The 17,409-nt window shown below is 44.1% G+C and overlaps 8 protein-coding genes across 8 annotated transcripts; 7 read left to right on the top strand and 1 right to left on the bottom strand.

Annotated features, from left to right (window-relative positions):
• Nucleotides 1-838: 838 nt before the first annotated feature.
• On the top strand, nt 839-1,267 carry VTP01DRAFT_742 (uncharacterized protein; the record flags this gene model as incomplete). The annotated part of the gene is made up of 3 exons (XM_069386430.1): nt 839-976; nt 1,033-1,127; nt 1,189-1,267. 3 exons carry the CDS (start codon nt 839-841, stop codon nt 1,265-1,267), a joined length of 312 nt encoding a protein of 103 aa, XP_069245162.1.
• A 1,657-nt stretch (nt 1,268-2,924) lies between these two features.
• Nucleotides 2,925-3,341, bottom strand: VTP01DRAFT_741 (uncharacterized protein; the record flags this gene model as incomplete). Its single annotated transcript, XM_069386419.1, has 2 exons — nt 2,925-2,931; nt 3,073-3,341. The coding sequence occupies 2 exons, from the start codon at nt 3,339-3,341 to the stop codon at nt 2,925-2,927; spliced, it is 276 nt and encodes a 91-aa protein (XP_069245161.1).
• Nucleotides 3,342-3,497: 156 nt separating this feature from the next.
• Nucleotides 3,498-5,015, top strand: VTP01DRAFT_740 (uncharacterized protein; the record flags this gene model as incomplete). Its single annotated transcript, XM_069386408.1, has 2 exons — nt 3,498-3,804; nt 3,925-5,015. 2 exons carry the CDS (start codon nt 3,498-3,500, stop codon nt 5,013-5,015), a joined length of 1,398 nt encoding a protein of 465 aa, XP_069245160.1.
• Nucleotides 5,016-5,211: 196 nt separating this feature from the next.
• On the top strand, nt 5,212-6,290 carry VTP01DRAFT_739 (uncharacterized protein; the record flags this gene model as incomplete). The annotated part of the gene is made up of 5 exons (XM_069386396.1): nt 5,212-5,244; nt 5,320-5,358; nt 5,433-5,902; nt 5,960-6,092; nt 6,195-6,290. The coding sequence occupies 5 exons, from the start codon at nt 5,212-5,214 to the stop codon at nt 6,288-6,290; spliced, it is 771 nt and encodes a 256-aa protein (XP_069245159.1).
• A 601-nt stretch (nt 6,291-6,891) lies between these two features.
• Nucleotides 6,892-10,191, top strand: VTP01DRAFT_738 (uncharacterized protein; the record flags this gene model as incomplete). The annotated part of the gene is made up of 14 exons (XM_069386385.1): nt 6,892-7,122; nt 7,184-7,441; nt 7,500-7,599; nt 7,655-8,019; nt 8,076-8,210; nt 8,265-8,347; nt 8,407-8,453; nt 8,508-8,624; nt 8,683-8,806; nt 8,865-9,064; nt 9,120-9,181; nt 9,235-9,413; nt 9,469-9,708; nt 9,771-10,191. The coding sequence occupies 14 exons, from the start codon at nt 6,892-6,894 to the stop codon at nt 10,189-10,191; spliced, it is 2,562 nt and encodes an 853-aa protein (XP_069245158.1).
• A 1,510-nt stretch (nt 10,192-11,701) lies between these two features.
• On the top strand, nt 11,702-13,150 carry VTP01DRAFT_737 (uncharacterized protein; the record flags this gene model as incomplete). Its single annotated transcript, XM_069386374.1, has 9 exons — nt 11,702-11,726; nt 11,786-11,969; nt 12,044-12,204; nt 12,271-12,315; nt 12,370-12,500; nt 12,563-12,688; nt 12,751-12,886; nt 12,945-12,981; nt 13,045-13,150. The coding sequence occupies 9 exons, from the start codon at nt 11,702-11,704 to the stop codon at nt 13,148-13,150; spliced, it is 951 nt and encodes a 316-aa protein (XP_069245157.1).
• Nucleotides 13,151-13,330: 180 nt separating this feature from the next.
• VTP01DRAFT_736 (uncharacterized protein) lies at nt 13,331-14,171 on the top strand (the record flags this gene model as incomplete). Its single annotated transcript, XM_069386363.1, has 2 exons — nt 13,331-13,493; nt 13,555-14,171. 2 exons carry the CDS (start codon nt 13,331-13,333, stop codon nt 14,169-14,171), a joined length of 780 nt encoding a protein of 259 aa, XP_069245156.1.
• A 963-nt stretch (nt 14,172-15,134) lies between these two features.
• On the top strand, nt 15,135-17,098 carry VTP01DRAFT_735 (uncharacterized protein; the record flags this gene model as incomplete). Its single annotated transcript, XM_069386352.1, has 5 exons — nt 15,135-15,258; nt 15,316-15,511; nt 15,569-15,916; nt 15,990-16,341; nt 16,406-17,098. The coding sequence occupies 5 exons, from the start codon at nt 15,135-15,137 to the stop codon at nt 17,096-17,098; spliced, it is 1,713 nt and encodes a 570-aa protein (XP_069245155.1).
• Nucleotides 17,099-17,409: the final 311 nt, after the last annotated feature.

Below are 17,409 nucleotides of genomic sequence, written 5' to 3'. Positions count from 1 at the left end.
TGGCGACCAAGGTTTAGGAACAAACGCACGGTTAAAAGGCCACGTGAAGGGAGTGGCCACGAAGATACGAAAAGAGCACCATTTACACACAGTCGTGGCCATGACATCATAATATAGAACATCTCAAACTTGCGGCTGGTGCCTAGGACCTGCTGTGCGACCCAGGGCAACCATCCTAAAGGATGGCAAGAAGAAAAAGCGGTCCGTTCATGGTGTTTCTTTATGCATGAATACCAAGTGTCCTTTGTAAAGGCCGGACGAGCCGTACAAGGCCGTGACTATATGGCGGCAAATTGCATGCACTTAATGGCATTAGCCGGGTGATAGATGATATACACCTATCGCCTTTTACAAGACATTCAGCCGCTTTACACATGCTGAATACAAGCAACTCCCCTAACATCATTGGTAATAATTGGACTTCACAGTTATGTATCTTTCAGTAAAACTCACAGCGCTGAAATGTTAGGCAAAGAGAGGATTCTGTCGAAGGGACAGATATACAATTTTCACTAGATGACTGTACGTTTTCCATCGATAAGCCTACATGAAGCAAGTGCATTGACTTTATAATTATAGGAGAGGTAAGAAAATAGAAGGCTACTTTTACGTTAAAGCCAATGGCTTATCAATTCTTATACTATGCGACCTGGGGCGTCCTTTTGCGCTGGCTCTGCTTACGGGCTTGCACGAATATCGCAAGCGTAAGTCGTCAAATTTCAGTAGATTAGTGGTCCAACGTTAATTCGATTTCTGTAGGCGAAAAAATGTAGCCAACTAAAGCGCAAATATTTCCTCAAAATCCACTCTCTTTTCTTTTCTTAATCCCCGACGCTATATGCCCCTTGTGGGTTCTACCCTGCCGGATCTTGGGAGGACCCATTGGGGTACCTTTGCTATGCATGCCCAGCGGAAGCTAACAGGTGTCAGTCCCAAGACGAGTCCTCAGAAGCGTAGCAGCAAGAGCCTTCGGGCAGTAAGTCTGTAACCTCTGAGTGGGGAGTTCGATCCTGCGCAGCCTGGCGTTTTTAGATTCCTCCTCTGATCTGGGTGCGTACCTCTGGCGTGTCAACGGTCGTTTGTTTGTTGGCTTCGCTAGAGGCCTCTTTCATTCCTTTCCGGGTTGGGTGGCCTATGGCATAAATCCCTTCAAGAAGTGAACTAGAATTTTTAAAACAAAATTAACAGAACAGTGACCATTACAGTAAAGTCTTTCCAGTTGCAGTCTCTTGATTTGCGCAATCGTTTGGATCTCGACTGGAAGTGACCAGAGATCAGATGCAAAGTTGGCGTCTTGATCATAGTCTCTGTTGATAATGTAACACGTAAAAACGCGTAAGAGCTCTCGTCATGCTCCTTAGTGCAACGAGCCTTCTGATGGGAACAAATGTTGGTCATTCTTTTGCAGGCAATTGCGACTTTTACGTCAGTGTATCTCCTTTTATGAGCAGTAGCGATAGTAATGACTATAACAATGTAAATAATATGACTCGTTCAAGTGTCGTTGTCGTGGTCTGTTCCATAGCAGGTGAAGTATCGTGATAAGCAGCAGCGGCATTACCGACTACAGCTGTTTCTCTCTTGATATGTATCAGTACCAAAGCTGTTAGCATTTTTCATTTATTCGATCGTGGTCACGCAGAATCTCTTGGCGTTAATAAGTGGAACTTTGGAACTTTAGAACTTTCCCAGATTTTGGCACTCTACTGACCATTCTCATATCTCAGCTTGCTTCTTCCCTGCAAAAATATCAAATGACTTTGAAGTATTAGGTAAACTGTTGCTCTTGGCCCTAACTATCCCACGATTGCAGCAAAGAACCCTTGGATTTTTCGATGCGGACATCATCATCTTCAAGGATCTGCGGGCTAAGATTATAGCTATCCAAACCTATACACGTATGTAGTTTATCCCCCCAGTTGTTTACAGTGACAAGAGGAGCCCAATATTTCTAGAGGAAACTGTAACGTAGTAACGTTCCAAACCACTTTCACGTGCTACCACTGCCGTTGGTACCATTGGAACTGATGAATATGATAGTAAAGAGCAGCATGTGTGATGATCATGTGGCAAAGGTCTTGTTTCACCCATTCTTTGCAGTTAATTATGTAAGTTATTATTACAAGGCGATGAAGCATGTAATAGCCTATTGACAAACTTGGCAAAGTGATAATAGTCTTGCAAAAGTGAGACGGTGTAAGCATTTGAATATTCAGTGGTAAACACCTGACTGTACCGGGCTTGCACTGCAACTATGGATAGATGGAGGAAAAAGATACCATGAAGCTGTTCGATCTATATTTTTTCCCGTCATTTGTGTTTCATGACATTCGAATTCCACAGAGCTATGCAAAATGCTCACTGGTTATCGAAGCTAAATTATGCCGTTTTTATGTATGCAGATAGTCATAATCTGCAACTTGAAGATACTGGTAAAATGGTTAGAAGATTTTAAACCAAGCGCACAGCGCAAACATTTTCTCTATACTTGTAGTCGCGATACATCAAAGGAATAAACTTATATTTCTGACGCGAGATTTTGTTTCTTCGAGTTCCAAACATTCTGTACACACTCGTAACACTGTGTAAGACAATCACGATCAGCAGGAAGGTAAAAGTAAAAAGGCAACATTGGACATCGTTGTAAGTCCTTTCCATAATAGAAACGAAGATATCGCCATAATGGGGTTTCTTGCCTTCTAAATCGTTATTAAATCTAGTATTCTTGTGGAGCTATCTTGGAATGTGGGATGACTAAACAGGCAGGGGCTCTACAGATTATTATTCAGTGGCACATTAAAAAAGCTTCGGCGTCTGCTCGCCGTCCTTCTTCCTACAGGCGTTTGTATTTGCATTTGACCGCGCCTTTACAGCGTTTTTGTCCGAGTCTGCATTTGAGATATATGCGGTTCAGGGAGCTTGTACTACATGCTATGTTTCCATTTCGTCAGTTTCAGTTGATTGCAACCTTGTTGGCAAGTATTATGACGCGAAAGAGGTCGACTCCGCCACGGAAAGGGCTGGTTTTGCCTGATTCTCAGCTGACTGTGAACCGCACTCTTCGTCCCGTACCTGTTAATGGCCGCAAAAGTCCCGAATGCCGGGTACCGGAATAGATATCGGCTCTGCAACACAAGGTGCTTGAATGCCATGCATGGCTGCAAACGTGCTTGGTAACTTGCAGCAGGCTTTCCAATGAAGCAATGTGAGAAAAAGTTCGATTGTGTAGCGGGACAGAGCTTGCTATCGGAGACGCCGTTTGAGTTGTGGGAAGTACAGAAAGACCCGGTCCCGATCTTCCCTAGTATTGTAGTACCAGCTGTGCGGCATAGTTTAGTCATGGAAGTAGCAGCTCTGTCGTCCCAAAATGGGGAATCTTTTCCGTATCTGCAAACAAGTTTTTCGTTTCTCCTTCAATCGGCAAGTTGATTGTAGCCTTCATCTTCCTCCCCACTCCACTGTTCTAGGTGTCTCTGGCTTGTTTACAGCCTGCAACAATGAACGCAACGCCTTTTCTGGCCGAGAAGGACATCGAAGCTGACCCAAATGTTATGGATAACACCGCCGTAAAGGATGAGGGGCTTGCAGCAGGAGCACAACGACGTGCACGCGTCGTAGAGAAAGGTCACTTCCGATATTCACTTGCATCCCAATATTCATCGACGTCGGCAAGTGGCTCAAGCCACAGTCAACGGTTTAGCATCGCGAGCACGGATAGTAACAATGGCTTGGACAAGGCAGAGAATGCGTTCATTCCATATCGACGTTCTGGAGACTTTAGTGCCTACGAACACGTGCCCCAGCGTAAGTCTTCGTAATCGGTTTCCCCTTGTGGTTGTGGGAGGAGGAGTTTGTGAAGAATTGATTGGATTTGTTTGTGAGCGGGATGAAATAAGTCATTGGGCTCATTTCTTTTTTTTCCAGCATCTTCCCCCACAGGCACATCTTTTTCATCTCTTCCACCGTCTTCGCGATATCTTCTCTCCGGAGCAACCAGCTCAGAAACGTTCAGAGAACAAGAGCTAAGCAGATTTTATCCGTCCAACAAACTGCGCCACCTGAAAGCTCTCTCGGACCCGTACGTCTCCATGCCTTCCGTTGCAATATCCACGTCGCCAGTCGAGACCCACTCGAACTTTTCAAATGAGCGACTATCATCCGAGCCGTTCGATCCATGGTGCATGTCAGTTAAAGTCGCATTGGAGAACGCCATCTGCAGTGGGTGGCTCTACAAACACGATCCCCCATCTTTTGCTTTCCAGCGTTCCTGGAAGCGCCGCTTTGTTGTCCTCGTCGACCGCATTGTCTACATATTTAAATCCGACAAAGCGACTAATCCCGCGCGGGAGCACTTTTTATTGACTGACGATACGCTTGTATTTGTGTCAGAAGAGTTCAAACGCGGATTCGTCCTTGAACTACGGAAACCACTCTGCAAATGGTTCCTACGATGCGAGTCAGCCGCCGAGATGAAATTTTGGTTAGAAGCGATGAAGAAAATTGTCGCGTGTTCAAAGCTTGGACATCAAGGCACCTTAACGGCTTCGAGTTTGGCAACATTGAAATTAACGGATGACTTTCGATTGCTAACCGTTGCTTCGCCTACACCGCAACCATATAATTTCTTGACCAACAATAACAACAAACGCCCGGCATCCACCATACATGGAGTCAGCAACCAGCGTGTTACTTCTAGAGCAGAGCATCGATCGACTATTCTGCGTGCATCTTCACCATCAGTTTCTCGAACAGAGCAAACAGCCAAAAACAAACTTCCTTGGATGGATTTCAGCAGTGAACTTGTCGATCGCCGTGGCAGTATGCCGCCTAGCAGTCAATGGCAATCCACCAAAACTGTTATCGACAAACGTAGATCTTTAGCCCAAATACCTGGCTGGGAACATGCTCTTCCGCCCCAAATGCCACCACCACGGTCATGTCCTCCATCTGTACCTACCGCGACAGATGACGCACAACGACCTTCCCTCGAGACTGTCCACGAAGATTCATTCTAACCGCATTCACTCACCTTTCCATTTTCCTTTTTGTCTCTCCAACCATCTGTTATCACTTCGTTGTATTTCCATCAGACCTTTCCTTGCCGACTGTACCTCCTATCTCTTAGGCATGTAAACTGTAAATTTCTCCCTCGCAATTACTGTAATATATAAACTCTCCATTTTTTGAACTCTCTTTTTTCCTCGTTTCGCAATGGATATTAACGAAATCCTGTCACTGTTGAAGGTACCAGCCTCGCTCGAACTTCTCGTGCCAAGGGTCAATGGTTGCAAAGACACTCACTGGAACGCGTTGATCTAGGCAAGCAATAGTCAATCGGGTACGGATGCAAATACAAATGTAAGTTACAGCAAGATAGCAGTCCATGTACACTGTTCTTGACGTGTACATTCCTCTGCTTTGTCTCTTTTCAGCAAAGTACGCAGCAGCCAGTGCCTGCAAACAACACTGCCATTGGAAACTCCCAAACTGCATCTGTCGCTACTTTGCCGTCCATTGATTTGTCACGCATCAGCGCCGACGTGATTCGACAAGTGCAGCAGGAATATTGGTCCCAACAGCGTCAGCATCGGGACGAGGAACCAACACACACTAAACAACAGCGTCAGCATCGGGACGAAGAACCAACACACACCAAACAACAACGGAGGGAAGAGGATCCAAACTCACTGGATAGACTGCTTAATTCAATATCCTTTAAAGATCTAAAATCAATCAACTCTGAAGTGCTTGTGGCGTTGGGCCGGATGGTCAAGGAAACAAATCTCATGCAGGTCTTGAGAGAATGCCGACGAACACAAGATGAAAAGGAACAGTCTCTGTTCGAGCAGCGGCAAAATCTGATGAAAAAGTTTGACAAACGGAAGGATGAGTTGTTTGCAGAGTAAGCATTACCTTGATATCGACAATTGCTTGAAAAAAACCATTGATGTATCTTTAGGGAAATGATTGGGAATAAGGTTGATTGGAAGGCACTCGAAAAGGAGCAACAAGAAGAATTGAGACTCTTTGATTCTCACGTTTTGCGAGAGACAGACAAGCTTGTTCGATCACAGCAGGAGCAGTTGCAACAGGTGAGCTATCTTTTCGTCTTGTTCTAAATTAGTGTTTTACGAAAAAAAGGAAGGGTGGAGAAGGAAACATATTACTGACGAAAAGTATGAAAACAATCATAGTTGAAAGTGCCCTTTTTCAGAGTGAGCAGTGATCCAAGTGACATTAAGATGCAGCATAAAGTAATGTCTATATTGCTGGATATGATGGAAGAATAATTGGAAAGCAAAGCGGGAAGGAATGGAAAGATCGCCCTTTCTCGTCGATCGTGGCAGTAGCAGAAGCAGCAGAATCAGCAAGGGAATGTCTTGGTGTTCTTGCATTGTCGCTCTCTTTTGCTCGTTGGCTCATCCCCGCTCCCGCAAAGATATGATACCGTTGATATATCTGGCGTCTTTAAACAGCTGGAGAAAATGTAGTTTCGTGGTGAAGGATACGATAAGCGATAGCCCTCCGAAAAATATATTATTCGTTTCATTTGCTGCTGCTGGTAACAATACGACTACGCAATAAAGAATTCAGTGCCTCGGAGCATCGAATAAGTGCACTTTAAACCGCTCCTCGCTATTTATCAGCGTAGCTTATGCATTCTTAGTAAATGTAATGCGCAATTTTTTCTGGAGCTGATCCGTTTCTGGCAAGTCGAATATATAATGACGGCATCGTAATGTTTGCTTTGTCGACATCAATAGAATGTGAAAAAGGGACGCTCTGGAAGTAGCAGCCAATGAAATTGAAACAAGTTTTGGCGCATGATGGATTTTGACAGTTCCGACGACGTTTTTGCCAGCACCACGTCCGTTTCTTCAAGAATCCAACATGAAATCATCCTGGTGGTGGGCAGCATTCGCAGCCCTACTAGCAGTGTTGCAGGTGGTGCAAGCTGCTGTAATGTCAATCGACTATGGCACCGAGTGGTTTAAAGTGGGCCTCATCAAGCCTGGTATTCCACTGGACGTGGCCCTGAATAAGGACTCTAAAAGAAAAACTCAAGCGATCGTCACTTTGAGAGGCGATGAAAGACTTTATGGATCTGATGCCTTAGCTTTGGTAATTCTTAAGGCGTCTTAGGTCTTATACCTGACAGAACTTTGTGCTGATTCGAAAGTAGGCTAGTCGTTTTCCACACCAGACATACTCCAACTTGAAGAGTATTGTCGGGAAACCTTTTGATGATAAACACAGCATCGAATATAGAAAACGATTCGTAAATCGAATGATTGCTGATCCTAGAAGGAACGCGCCAGTGTTCCAGCATGACGAGAATAGAACGCTTACAGTCGAGGAGCTCATCGCATATCAATTCCAAAATGCTCGAGAGCAGGCCAGAAACGCAGCTGGAGAAGATGTCAAGGATGTCGTTATCACCGTAAATATTGAGAGATCATACGCATCTTTTGGTACTTGCACACTCATTTGGATTCCAGGTCGCGCCTTATATGACCCAGTACGAACGACAAGCAATTTTGGATGCAGCTGAACTTGCTGGATTGAACGTGCTCACATTGATCCATGATGAAACCGCAGGTAATTAATAGTGTAATAAGAGGAGAAACATGAACTCATATGAATATCTCTCTAGTTGCACTCAATTATGCTGTTAGTCGAGAGTTCTCCAAGACCCCAGAGAACCATATTTTCTATGATATGGGCGCTGGTTCGACCGTGGCTTCGATTGTATCATTCTCGACTGCCGAGGTGAAAGAAGGCAAGAGGACACAGAATGTTCCACAGTTGGAAGTAAAGGCTATTGGTTTCGATCGTACGCTGGGCGGCCACGAGTTTGATGTTCGTCTGCAAAGCTTTTTAGCTGAAAAGTTTATGGAGAATCACGGAGCAGCGGCTGGTGGTGACATTCGCTCCTCTGAGAGTGCCATGTCGCGTTTGTTAAAGGAAGCCAATCGAGTTAAGCAAATTCTAAGTGCTAACACGGAAACTATGGCCTCGGTGCGTATTTGCAGATTGTTTCCATGTAGACAATCAACTGAACTTAAACAATTTAGATCGAAAGCCTTTACAACGATATTGACTTTAAGACTAAGGTCACTCGTGCAGACCTGGAAAGATTATGTAAAGATCTCTTGGAGCGGGTACCTGGTCCTATCGAAAAGGCTCTGGAAGCCAGCGGAATGAAAGCGGTACGTCGCGAATTGGCGTATCAAGTTGTTCAAAGGATCTAATAAGAAATGTAGGACGACATCAAATCCTTGGTCTTGGTCGGCGGAGGTGTGCGTGTCCCTGCTATCCAAAAGAGCTTGTCACAAATTGTTGGAGCGTAAGAGTCTCTTAATTGCATGATATCACATCATCTTATTAAGATATTCCCCATTGTAGGCAAAAGATTGCAAAGAACGTAAACGCAGATGAGGCTGCTGTTCTTGGTGTGTACAGAAATTACATGCTGAGTGGGGCTTAAAATTCTAATTATCTTATAGGAGCTGCTTTCCGTGGTGCATCACTCAGCAACCAGTTCCGTTTGACGAAGCAAATTCAGATTAAAGATGTTACTGTTTTCCCCATCGAGATTACTTATCAACCAGATAACGCTGAAGGTACATTTGTATATATTCGAATACTAGAGTATTCTTGCTGATTTGCCGATCACAACAGAACCGGTTGTCACCTGCTTCAACGAGTCTACAGCCATTGGAACGCGCAAAATACTTACGTTCAAAAAAGCAAAAGATTTTGAAATTGATATCAACTATGGAAACACTCTGGACGAGCAAGACAAGTAAGCAATAATTAAGTTCTAGTAACTAAGTGAAAATGGTGCTAAATAGTAGCATCAGGGCTCTCGGTCTTGATAAGATCGCGAAGGTTAAAGTCACCGGCGTTTCTGCAGCCTTAGAAAAACATAAGGATGAGATCAAAGATCCCGAACTTTCAAAAGTGCGCGTCATCGTTGAACTATCAAATTCTGGAATTATATCTGTCTCTGAAGCGACACTGGGCTTGCAATTGAAGGAGGCCGACAAAGAGAGCTTCTCTGGTAAATACAATAGACTGTTCATGGAGCATGTGCCTGATACTTACAGAAAACATAGATAAGGTCAAATCATTCTTCGGGTCGAAGGAGGAATTAGAGAATAAGCAGGAAAAAGAAGAGGTATGGTGCTGCTTTGAAGAGTATTTGACAAAAATACTAAATATTAATTCAAGGAAATGGAGAAGGGCAAAAACTCTACCGAAGAAGCCAGTCAAGCAGCTGTTCCTGAGGGAGAGGAAACCAAGGCTAAACCTAAGGAGACTACTGTAAAGAAGATCCCGCTTGATGTGGAATTCATCCCAACCGGTCCACTTCCACTTTCTCCAGAAGAAAAGGCTGCTGCATATGAGAGGTGAGATAAATCTCATCTTTTGCATGCTCGCGACGATGCTGATAAAGTTGATTAGGATCCGCGAATTGGACAGATTAGACGAAAAGAGACGCCTTCGGGAAGAGTCACGAAACAACCTCGAGTCGTTTGTGTATCGCGTACAAGAATATCTTTATGATGATGATATTCTCGCTGTCTCAACGGAAGAGCAGCAAGAAGAATTGCGAAACCGTCTTTCTAAAACTTCAGACTGGTTATACGATGAAGGGGAGGACGCGGACACTCAGGAGTATCTGGACCGCCTTCGAAGTCTTCAGTATGTACAGACACGATTATATATCAGATGGACATCCAGTGTTAACTGTATCTTTCTTGCAGGCTCTTGGAACGACCTATCACATTCCGTCGATATGAATATACTCGCCGCTCTGAGAACATTAACAAGTTGGACGCCAGTGTTAAGATGGCACGTAATTTTGTTGAAACAATTCGTAGAACGCCTGAGGAAGAGCGATACCACACAGAGGAGGAATTGGATGCTCTTTTGGTGAACGCCTCGAAGCTCGAAGCTTGGCGGAACGAGAAAGTGGCTGCTCAAGAGAAGCTAGCGAACCACGTTGATCCTGTCTTGACCACCTCTGAAGTCAAGCAGAAGTGCGAAGAATTGGAAACTGCAGTTATAAAGTTGATGCAAAAGAAGAAACCCAAACCAACCAAGAAAGTAGAAAAGAACGAAACTGAGGCGGAACCGACGCCACAAAAAGAACAAGAAGAAGACACCGAACATGATGAGCTATAGATTGCACCGTTTTTCATTCATGTAGCATTAATAGCAACAAATTTGTATATGCAAAGCAAAATGTTTCTACATGACAGCAGTTGCTGACATTCACCATATGTCAAACACTTATGTATGCACTTGCAAGCAGAAATATGTCACATGGCCCATGCATCATAGAGGATGAGAATGGATGTGAACAGACAACTTGGAAGAGCAAAGATGGCGAGGAAGATCCGGAGAAGGAGAACAGGCAGCTCACCATCATCTGGAAGCAACAGCTTTTTTCGAATGATTCGTACATAGCACACGATATGTCAAAAGGGCCAAACGAAGTCCTGAATGAGTAAAGAAGTTCCATGCATCATAGATAAGACCGATTCGAGTGTCTGCAAAGATCATGAGATTTTGTAAGGAAAACTTGCAATTGCTAGGCTGGATCAAGACAGGCCATTGTTGTTGCATCAAGAATGGATGAATGGATGGAAACCGTGTTCATACGCTACAGGGGCGGATCCAAGTTTGCCAAAAGAGAACAATGGAGTTGCTTGTAGATGCCGGAGACCATGATGGAAGCAAAGCTCGGCTTGATAAGCAAAAGACGGCAATGGAGATGTATTTATGTTAGAACATCCTTCATTCTGCATCAAGCAGTTCATGGTTTGCATTTTAAAAGGATCCAATACTCTAGCTTACCATATCATTTCTCTTCATCACTTTTGTAAAAACACAGAAGCAAAAAGAGAAGCTTATTTGTAGGCATCAAACATCGAAATTGATGTTTCGCATCACGGCATCGTTGTGAACCGACCCAGTGATATCAATAAGAACTACGAATCCTCTGCATGTGTAGCCTTTGGAAGCGATATGGATCTTTCAATCTTCCGCAAGGAGCTTCCGCAGAGCGTGCATACCTTCTAAGTTAATTTCGCTTGAAAAGTATAGATAGCCCTTTATGCCAGAGTAAACTCACCGGCGCCATCAATTTCCGGTTTATTCAGACCTGCGCTAGCCTAAATCGATGTGTATAAGGCAAGGCGTGGGATACAAGAATTCTGCCATTAGAACCTTCCCCGTTGTCATGGATATCATTGATTTTGCTCCATGATGACGCTTTTTCAGCAGCAATTCCCATTGATATAATCTGAATGCTCAATATCATTGTGCTGCTATATGCCCACTGTCAAGCCTGATTCCCTTGGCGGAAAGAGTAGAACATAAGGAAAGTGGACCGTCAAAGCATACATCCCATTATCACGGCTCAAGTCGCTTCGTCGTCTTGTCGCACAAAATATGTCTCGCATAAGATTACAGTACTTCGGCAGAGATGTGCGCGTTATATTGATGACGCTCAGTTTGATGTTTATCTTATTTAAGCAGAAGAAGGAGAAGAGCTTTCAGTAGTTTCAACACGCTTATGCCTTCATACCATTTCTGTGAGTTAGTAGCGCTCAAAAAGGCAATTTTTGGAGGACCTTCGTTTTTATAAGAGGAAGCGTTCTTGTTGACAAGTACAGACAGCATACTTCAAATGAAAGACGTGTCGACAAGCGAAGGTATGGGAAATCGCAGCTAAAATAGTTGCTAACAATATGCTGAATAATCATGCTGCCAGACGATTCCAATCTTCTTGTTTTGATCCTCGATGTGAACCCGATCGTGTGGGCAGAGGCAGCCAAAGGCGAGAAACCATTATCGCTCGACGATGCTTTACGGCAGATCTTGATCTTTGTTAATGCACACTTAGCACTGAAGCACAACAACAAGATCGTAGCGATCGCGAGCCACGCTGCATACAGGTATTTCAAAAAGCTTACAATATTGGGGACTTAGGCAACTGATCGTGGGAGCCCCTTTTGGGAAACAACAACAGCAAATTCCTGTATCCCACTCCAGAAGGCGAAACGCAGCCTACACAATCCAAGCGTAATGCAAACATGTATCCCAACTTTCAATTCGTGACAGAACAGATCGTCACAAGCTTACAAAAGGTGCTGGCTGATACAGATACTTCATTCATGGAATCAAATGCAGGTTAGTGGGAAGAATGATATTATGATATTTTAATGTTAAGAGCTCACTGACTCTAATGTTTACTAGGTGCTTCTACAATGATCACCGGCGCTCTGTCGATGGCCTTGAGCTGTAAGTATGTCGATACCCGCGGTTTAATCAAAACAGTGACTAGAAGAACATTAGATACAAACAGGATCCTCAAAGCAGATGAAGTTGGTCAAATTAAGCCGAGGATTCTCATCCTATCATTGTCCCCAGATTCTCCTGTGCAATATATCCCACTTATGAACTGTATCTTCTCAGCACAAAAGGCTGTGAGTGCGTCGTATCAGATCATCTTTTGTACGATTGCTGATAGGGGCTTTGTCCTATTTAGGGTATCCCGGTGGATGTCTGCAAAGTTTACGGAGAGGACACGGCGTTCCTGCAACAGGCAGCTAACATAACAGGCGGCGTGTACGTCAAAGTAACAGAACCGCAAGCTCTTTTGCAATATCTAATGGTACGGAGGAATTTGGATGGTTTTGCTGCATCAGAAAGCAAACGTTGACGAATACTTGACAGTTCGCATTTCTTCCGGAACGGTACGCTCGCAATTTTCTGAATCTGCCCAACCAGGATCAGGTTGATTTTCGAGCGGCTTGCTTCTGTCACAAGAAGATTGTCGACATTGGCTATGTATGTTCCGTTTGTCTATCGAGTAAGTATTAATTAAACATCATCCATTATCTAAACAGCGAAACTGATGGAGACACAAGTCTTTTGCTCCTGGTCTCCAGTTTGCTCTACTTGCAAGTGAGTTGAGTTTATTTGCTTGAATATAGATATGCAGTTTGTTTCCTGACCAGCTTTTGATAGGACAAAGTTTGCTTTTCGTCCCATGATACCCAGTGGCACTCGTCCGAGAACGTCCACTCCCAGAGGCTCGCCAGCTAGCTCTACTAGTGCACCTGCCCCTAAATAAATATATCACATTGTACATACATAGCAAACACCATTTTTCTGTTGTATGCATTCGCATCGCTCCTGCTAAAAATGGAAACCGGAATTTTGTCGGGATATGGCCCAATCAAAAATGTACATGACATGACCAGCCGAAAAGGAGGTGGACCTGCTTCTTGTCTACTCGCATCCATCTCTCGCAATGAGCCACCAGCACGGTACACCGCAAACAATTCAAATTGCAGATTGCAAAAATGCACCACCATTCTACAAGGCAACCGCCGAGTATTTGAAGGATACCAAAAAGTCAGGACTCAAGTTACGGCAAGGTGTATTCAATGGCAAGCGCGTAGATTACTTCAAAGGTAAGGGATCATGACAGTTTAACTGACAAACTAAAAAGGTATTGAAAAGAAATATTTACAGGAAAAAGCGGTGTCAGCGCTATTCAGAAAGAGAATTTTGCCAAAGTCCTTCCAAAGGACAAAGAACCAGTGTCAACACGCGAGGATGCACTGAAAATTTTGAATGATCTTGGACGACATGGTTTTATCCTTCGCGTAGACCGTGGAAACCAGATTGGTGGAAAAGGATCACCTCGAGTGCTTCAACCGAACCCTGCACAAGAGTACAAGGATGATGGATATTACATGTGGATTTATGAAGGCTCTCAGCTCAAGCAGTACCTTTATGCAGCTCTGTTGGTGGCGACCGTCTTTGCTGCTGTCTTGTTCCCTCTTTGGCCGGCATTCTTGCGATTGGGTGTATGGTATCTCAGCATTGCGGTCCTCGGTTTATTGGGTGTATTCTTTGGCATCGCCATTGTCCGTCTTATCCTTTACATCATTACCATCATTATCCTTCCTCGTGGCATTTGGATTTTCCCCAATCTGTTTGAAGACGTCGGCATCATTGAGAGCTTCATACCTTTGTGGGGATGGGACGAACCAGCAAGCAAGAAGAAGAAAAACGAAGCCCCTGCAACGCCACCGACATCAACTACTGCTACCACTGCTTCTACCGCGTCCGACGAGAAAGAGTAATATTACCATTCCTCTTGACTTGTGTGCTTTTCAACTATTCTTCCTTCCTTCCATCATGTCCAGCAGTATAGACCTTACTTTGTGCTGCGTCTTAATATCACTTGGATCGCTGGTCACCCTGGAAAGGGGCACCCTCAACCTTAATCGTTTTCATTTTCCCGTCAGTCATATATTTCTCTTCTCCTCCCCCTTTTTGCGTAAAAAAATAATATAGAACGACAAAACAAAACAATAGCTTACTGTTGCATCCGTTCCTGCTGTGATCCTTCTTATTCCTTTTTGAGTCCCGTCCCTGTCAACCTTATTTCCAATCATTCCCAGAAAGCTTCGATGCTTTTGGACTAGTATATCAGGCGATCAGCAATATCAGGGGAAAGATTAGCCTATAAGCAATTTATAAACTGTGTTTTTTCATCCTGACTCTCTGGACATCTGTAGAAAGAATACCTACTGCATATCGGCTTCTTTTTGCATTTAGCAAATGAATAGACAGAAGATCATAAATATCATCAGAAGTCTGGTCCAGTACATAATTGTGAGCTGTTGCTGCATTTCATTGCCCCAACTTCGAGCGTCATGCGAAACTGCTGCATCCAGCTGCAGATGCTCGACTCTAATATAATATTCCGATTATTCCAGCAATGAATACTTTGGATTCTTTGAAACAAGTTTTACGGTGGCAGCCGGGTTCTGTTTGTAGGAAGATGCCAGCGACGTGGCTCGTGAAAATATAAAGAACAATGCTTCCAAATTATCGGAATCTATGCCTTTTAAATGTAAGCAAACGACATTAAGTGTCGTGCGGAAACTGCTTGCAAGAAAAATCATCCCACTTTGAATATTTATGCTCCGCACGCATATTACACCCTCTGTGGCGTACCACATATAAAAGACAAGCAAGTTTTTCTAAAAGGGAAGATGATACAAAACACCTGTTTTTCTTCTTCTCAAGATATAGACAAAATGACAAAGGACATCCCTCAAAATCCTCCAAACAGCGTCGATTTTCTTGTCGTTGGCGGCGGCCCCGTTGGGCTGTTAGCGGCCAACCTTGCTGTCAAAGCTGGGTTCACTGCGCGCATTATAGGTAGAAACAAGATGTTTTACTATTCATACTGTGCGTTTCTGATGATTACGCGTGTAGATATTGAGCATCAGCCGAATCACTGGGGAAGAGGCGACTGGATCCACGGACGCACATTGGAACTGTTGGAAAGCGTCGGCCTAGCAAAGGACTTGCTCGGCACGGGTGTCAAGGTCGAGAAGCTGTCGTCTTTTGTCAATGGCAAGCTGCAAACATCCATGCCCTTTGTTCCCGATGAAATCGATTCAAAATACAAGTAGGATTTAAAAACGTCTTTTGCAAAGTCGGTTGCCCTGAACTACATTGATTACAGGTACCTTCTATGCGTTGGACAGCATATCACGGAATCTACATTGCAAGCAAGCCTGTCGAATTTTGACGTTCAAGTGGAGCGACCGGCAACCGTCACTGAAATCAGGGAGTTGGACAAACCAAAGGATGGGCTATATCCACTGTGTGCTACAGTAATGCATATGTCTCCAGACAGTGATGTCAAGAATGAACAAGTATACTGCAAATATCTACTGGGCTGCGACGGTGCTCACAGTGATATCCGTCATCAAATGGGAATTTCTACGGATGGAGAGACAACTGAGACCCTGGCTGGGGTCATAGATGCTCTGGTGCGGACCAACTTCTCCACTGGTAGAAAGGAAGTGTGGTAAGAATGAGGATACAGGACATTTACAAAAGTTCGAGTCAAGTACTGATTCACAGTTTATGTCTTTATTCAGCATGATCCAAGGAGATGTTGCAAGGACTGTCAGCTTGTTTCCTCGAGAAAATAACCTGACCCGGATATTTGTCCATTTTGACCCAAGAGAGAACGAAATCCGAAAAGAACAACATAATCGCAACAAGGTCCAGCTCGAAGATATTCAACGAGAAGCCAAACGTGCGCTTCTTCCATACAGATTAGAATTTCTGGGCGTTCTCTATTGGTCCGTGTACGTTGTGGGACAACGTATAGCCGAACGAATGTCCGCGATGAACGATCGTGTATTCCTCTGCGGCGATGCTGCCCACTGCCAAAGTCCAACTTTGGGTCAGGGCCTCAACACAGGTTTCGGTGACGTATTCAACTTGGTATGTATAAATTCTTTCAAGATACAGATAGACTAGAAAGTAATTGTTGATCATACATGTATAGATCTGGAAAATATCTGCTGTGGAGAAAGGACAAGCAAAGAGGGAAATCCTGTCTACTTACAGTCAAGAACGTTTGTCCGTAGCGAGCAAGGTGATAGATATTGACAAAGTTGCAGCGCATGCTGCGGCCGGTCACGTATCGAAAGATTACTGCGATGCAGTGCTAGAGCACAGAGCCTTCACTTCTGGATTTGGCATCCAATACAACTGTGACAACCTGTTATTGTCAAGGGAAACAACTTCTTCTCCTGGATTGTTACCAGGAATGCGTGCACCGGAATTCAAGGTTATCCGTTATGCAAATGGCACCAAGACACGGTTATTAGAGCATGAAAATGGATGGCTCACATTCTCTGTCCTCGTGCTTGCTGGCAACTTGGAGACTACAAAAGGCATCGTCGAAAAAATAATAGAATGGAAACGCTCAAACAAAATACCCGGCTGCGTCTCGGGTTTCTACATTATCACTACAGCGCCCGCAGATAAAATACCGGACACGATCGACAAGGATTATGTCTTCATCGACAAGCTAAATAGAGCACAGTGCCACACTGCGTACGATGTTCGAGACGATCAAGCCAAGGTTGTCGTTGTGCGGCCAGACGGTTACATTGGAACGACGTTTGAATGTTCTGAGAAGCATACTGATCCCGTTCAGAAAATCCAAGCTTATTTCGATCGAGTTGCCCAATAGACATGCATACATATCAAACAATGTAGAATAAATACCTTTTTGAGGAAATATTTAGTAAACCTCGACAACTTGCTTGGTGGTGAGAGCATGTTCTCATCAGCCTCGGGCCTCGAACTAAGTATTGTTTCGAAGCGAAGACAGGTTCCTAGTAACAGAAAGTCTGATATGTTGATAAACTTGTATTGATCGCTCGTATTCTTGGCCGTAACAACATCAAATACTCAAACTTTCTGGTACATCAAGCGGCTCCAGTCTATTTCAAGACTCGTAGACGTTTGGATGTTGGTGGTCCAATTTTGCATGATTCTCAG

Source organism: Rhizomucor pusillus (assembly GCF_041956525.1).
Source record: "Rhizomucor pusillus strain CBS 183.67 unplaced genomic scaffold VTP01scaffold_1, whole genome shotgun sequence".
In the NCBI taxonomy this organism is placed as follows: Eukaryota; Fungi; Mucoromycota; class Mucoromycetes; order Mucorales; family Lichtheimiaceae; genus Rhizomucor; species Rhizomucor pusillus.
Note: the sequence above shows the minus strand (reverse complement) of the source record. Positions and strands in the feature narration are given on the sequence as shown.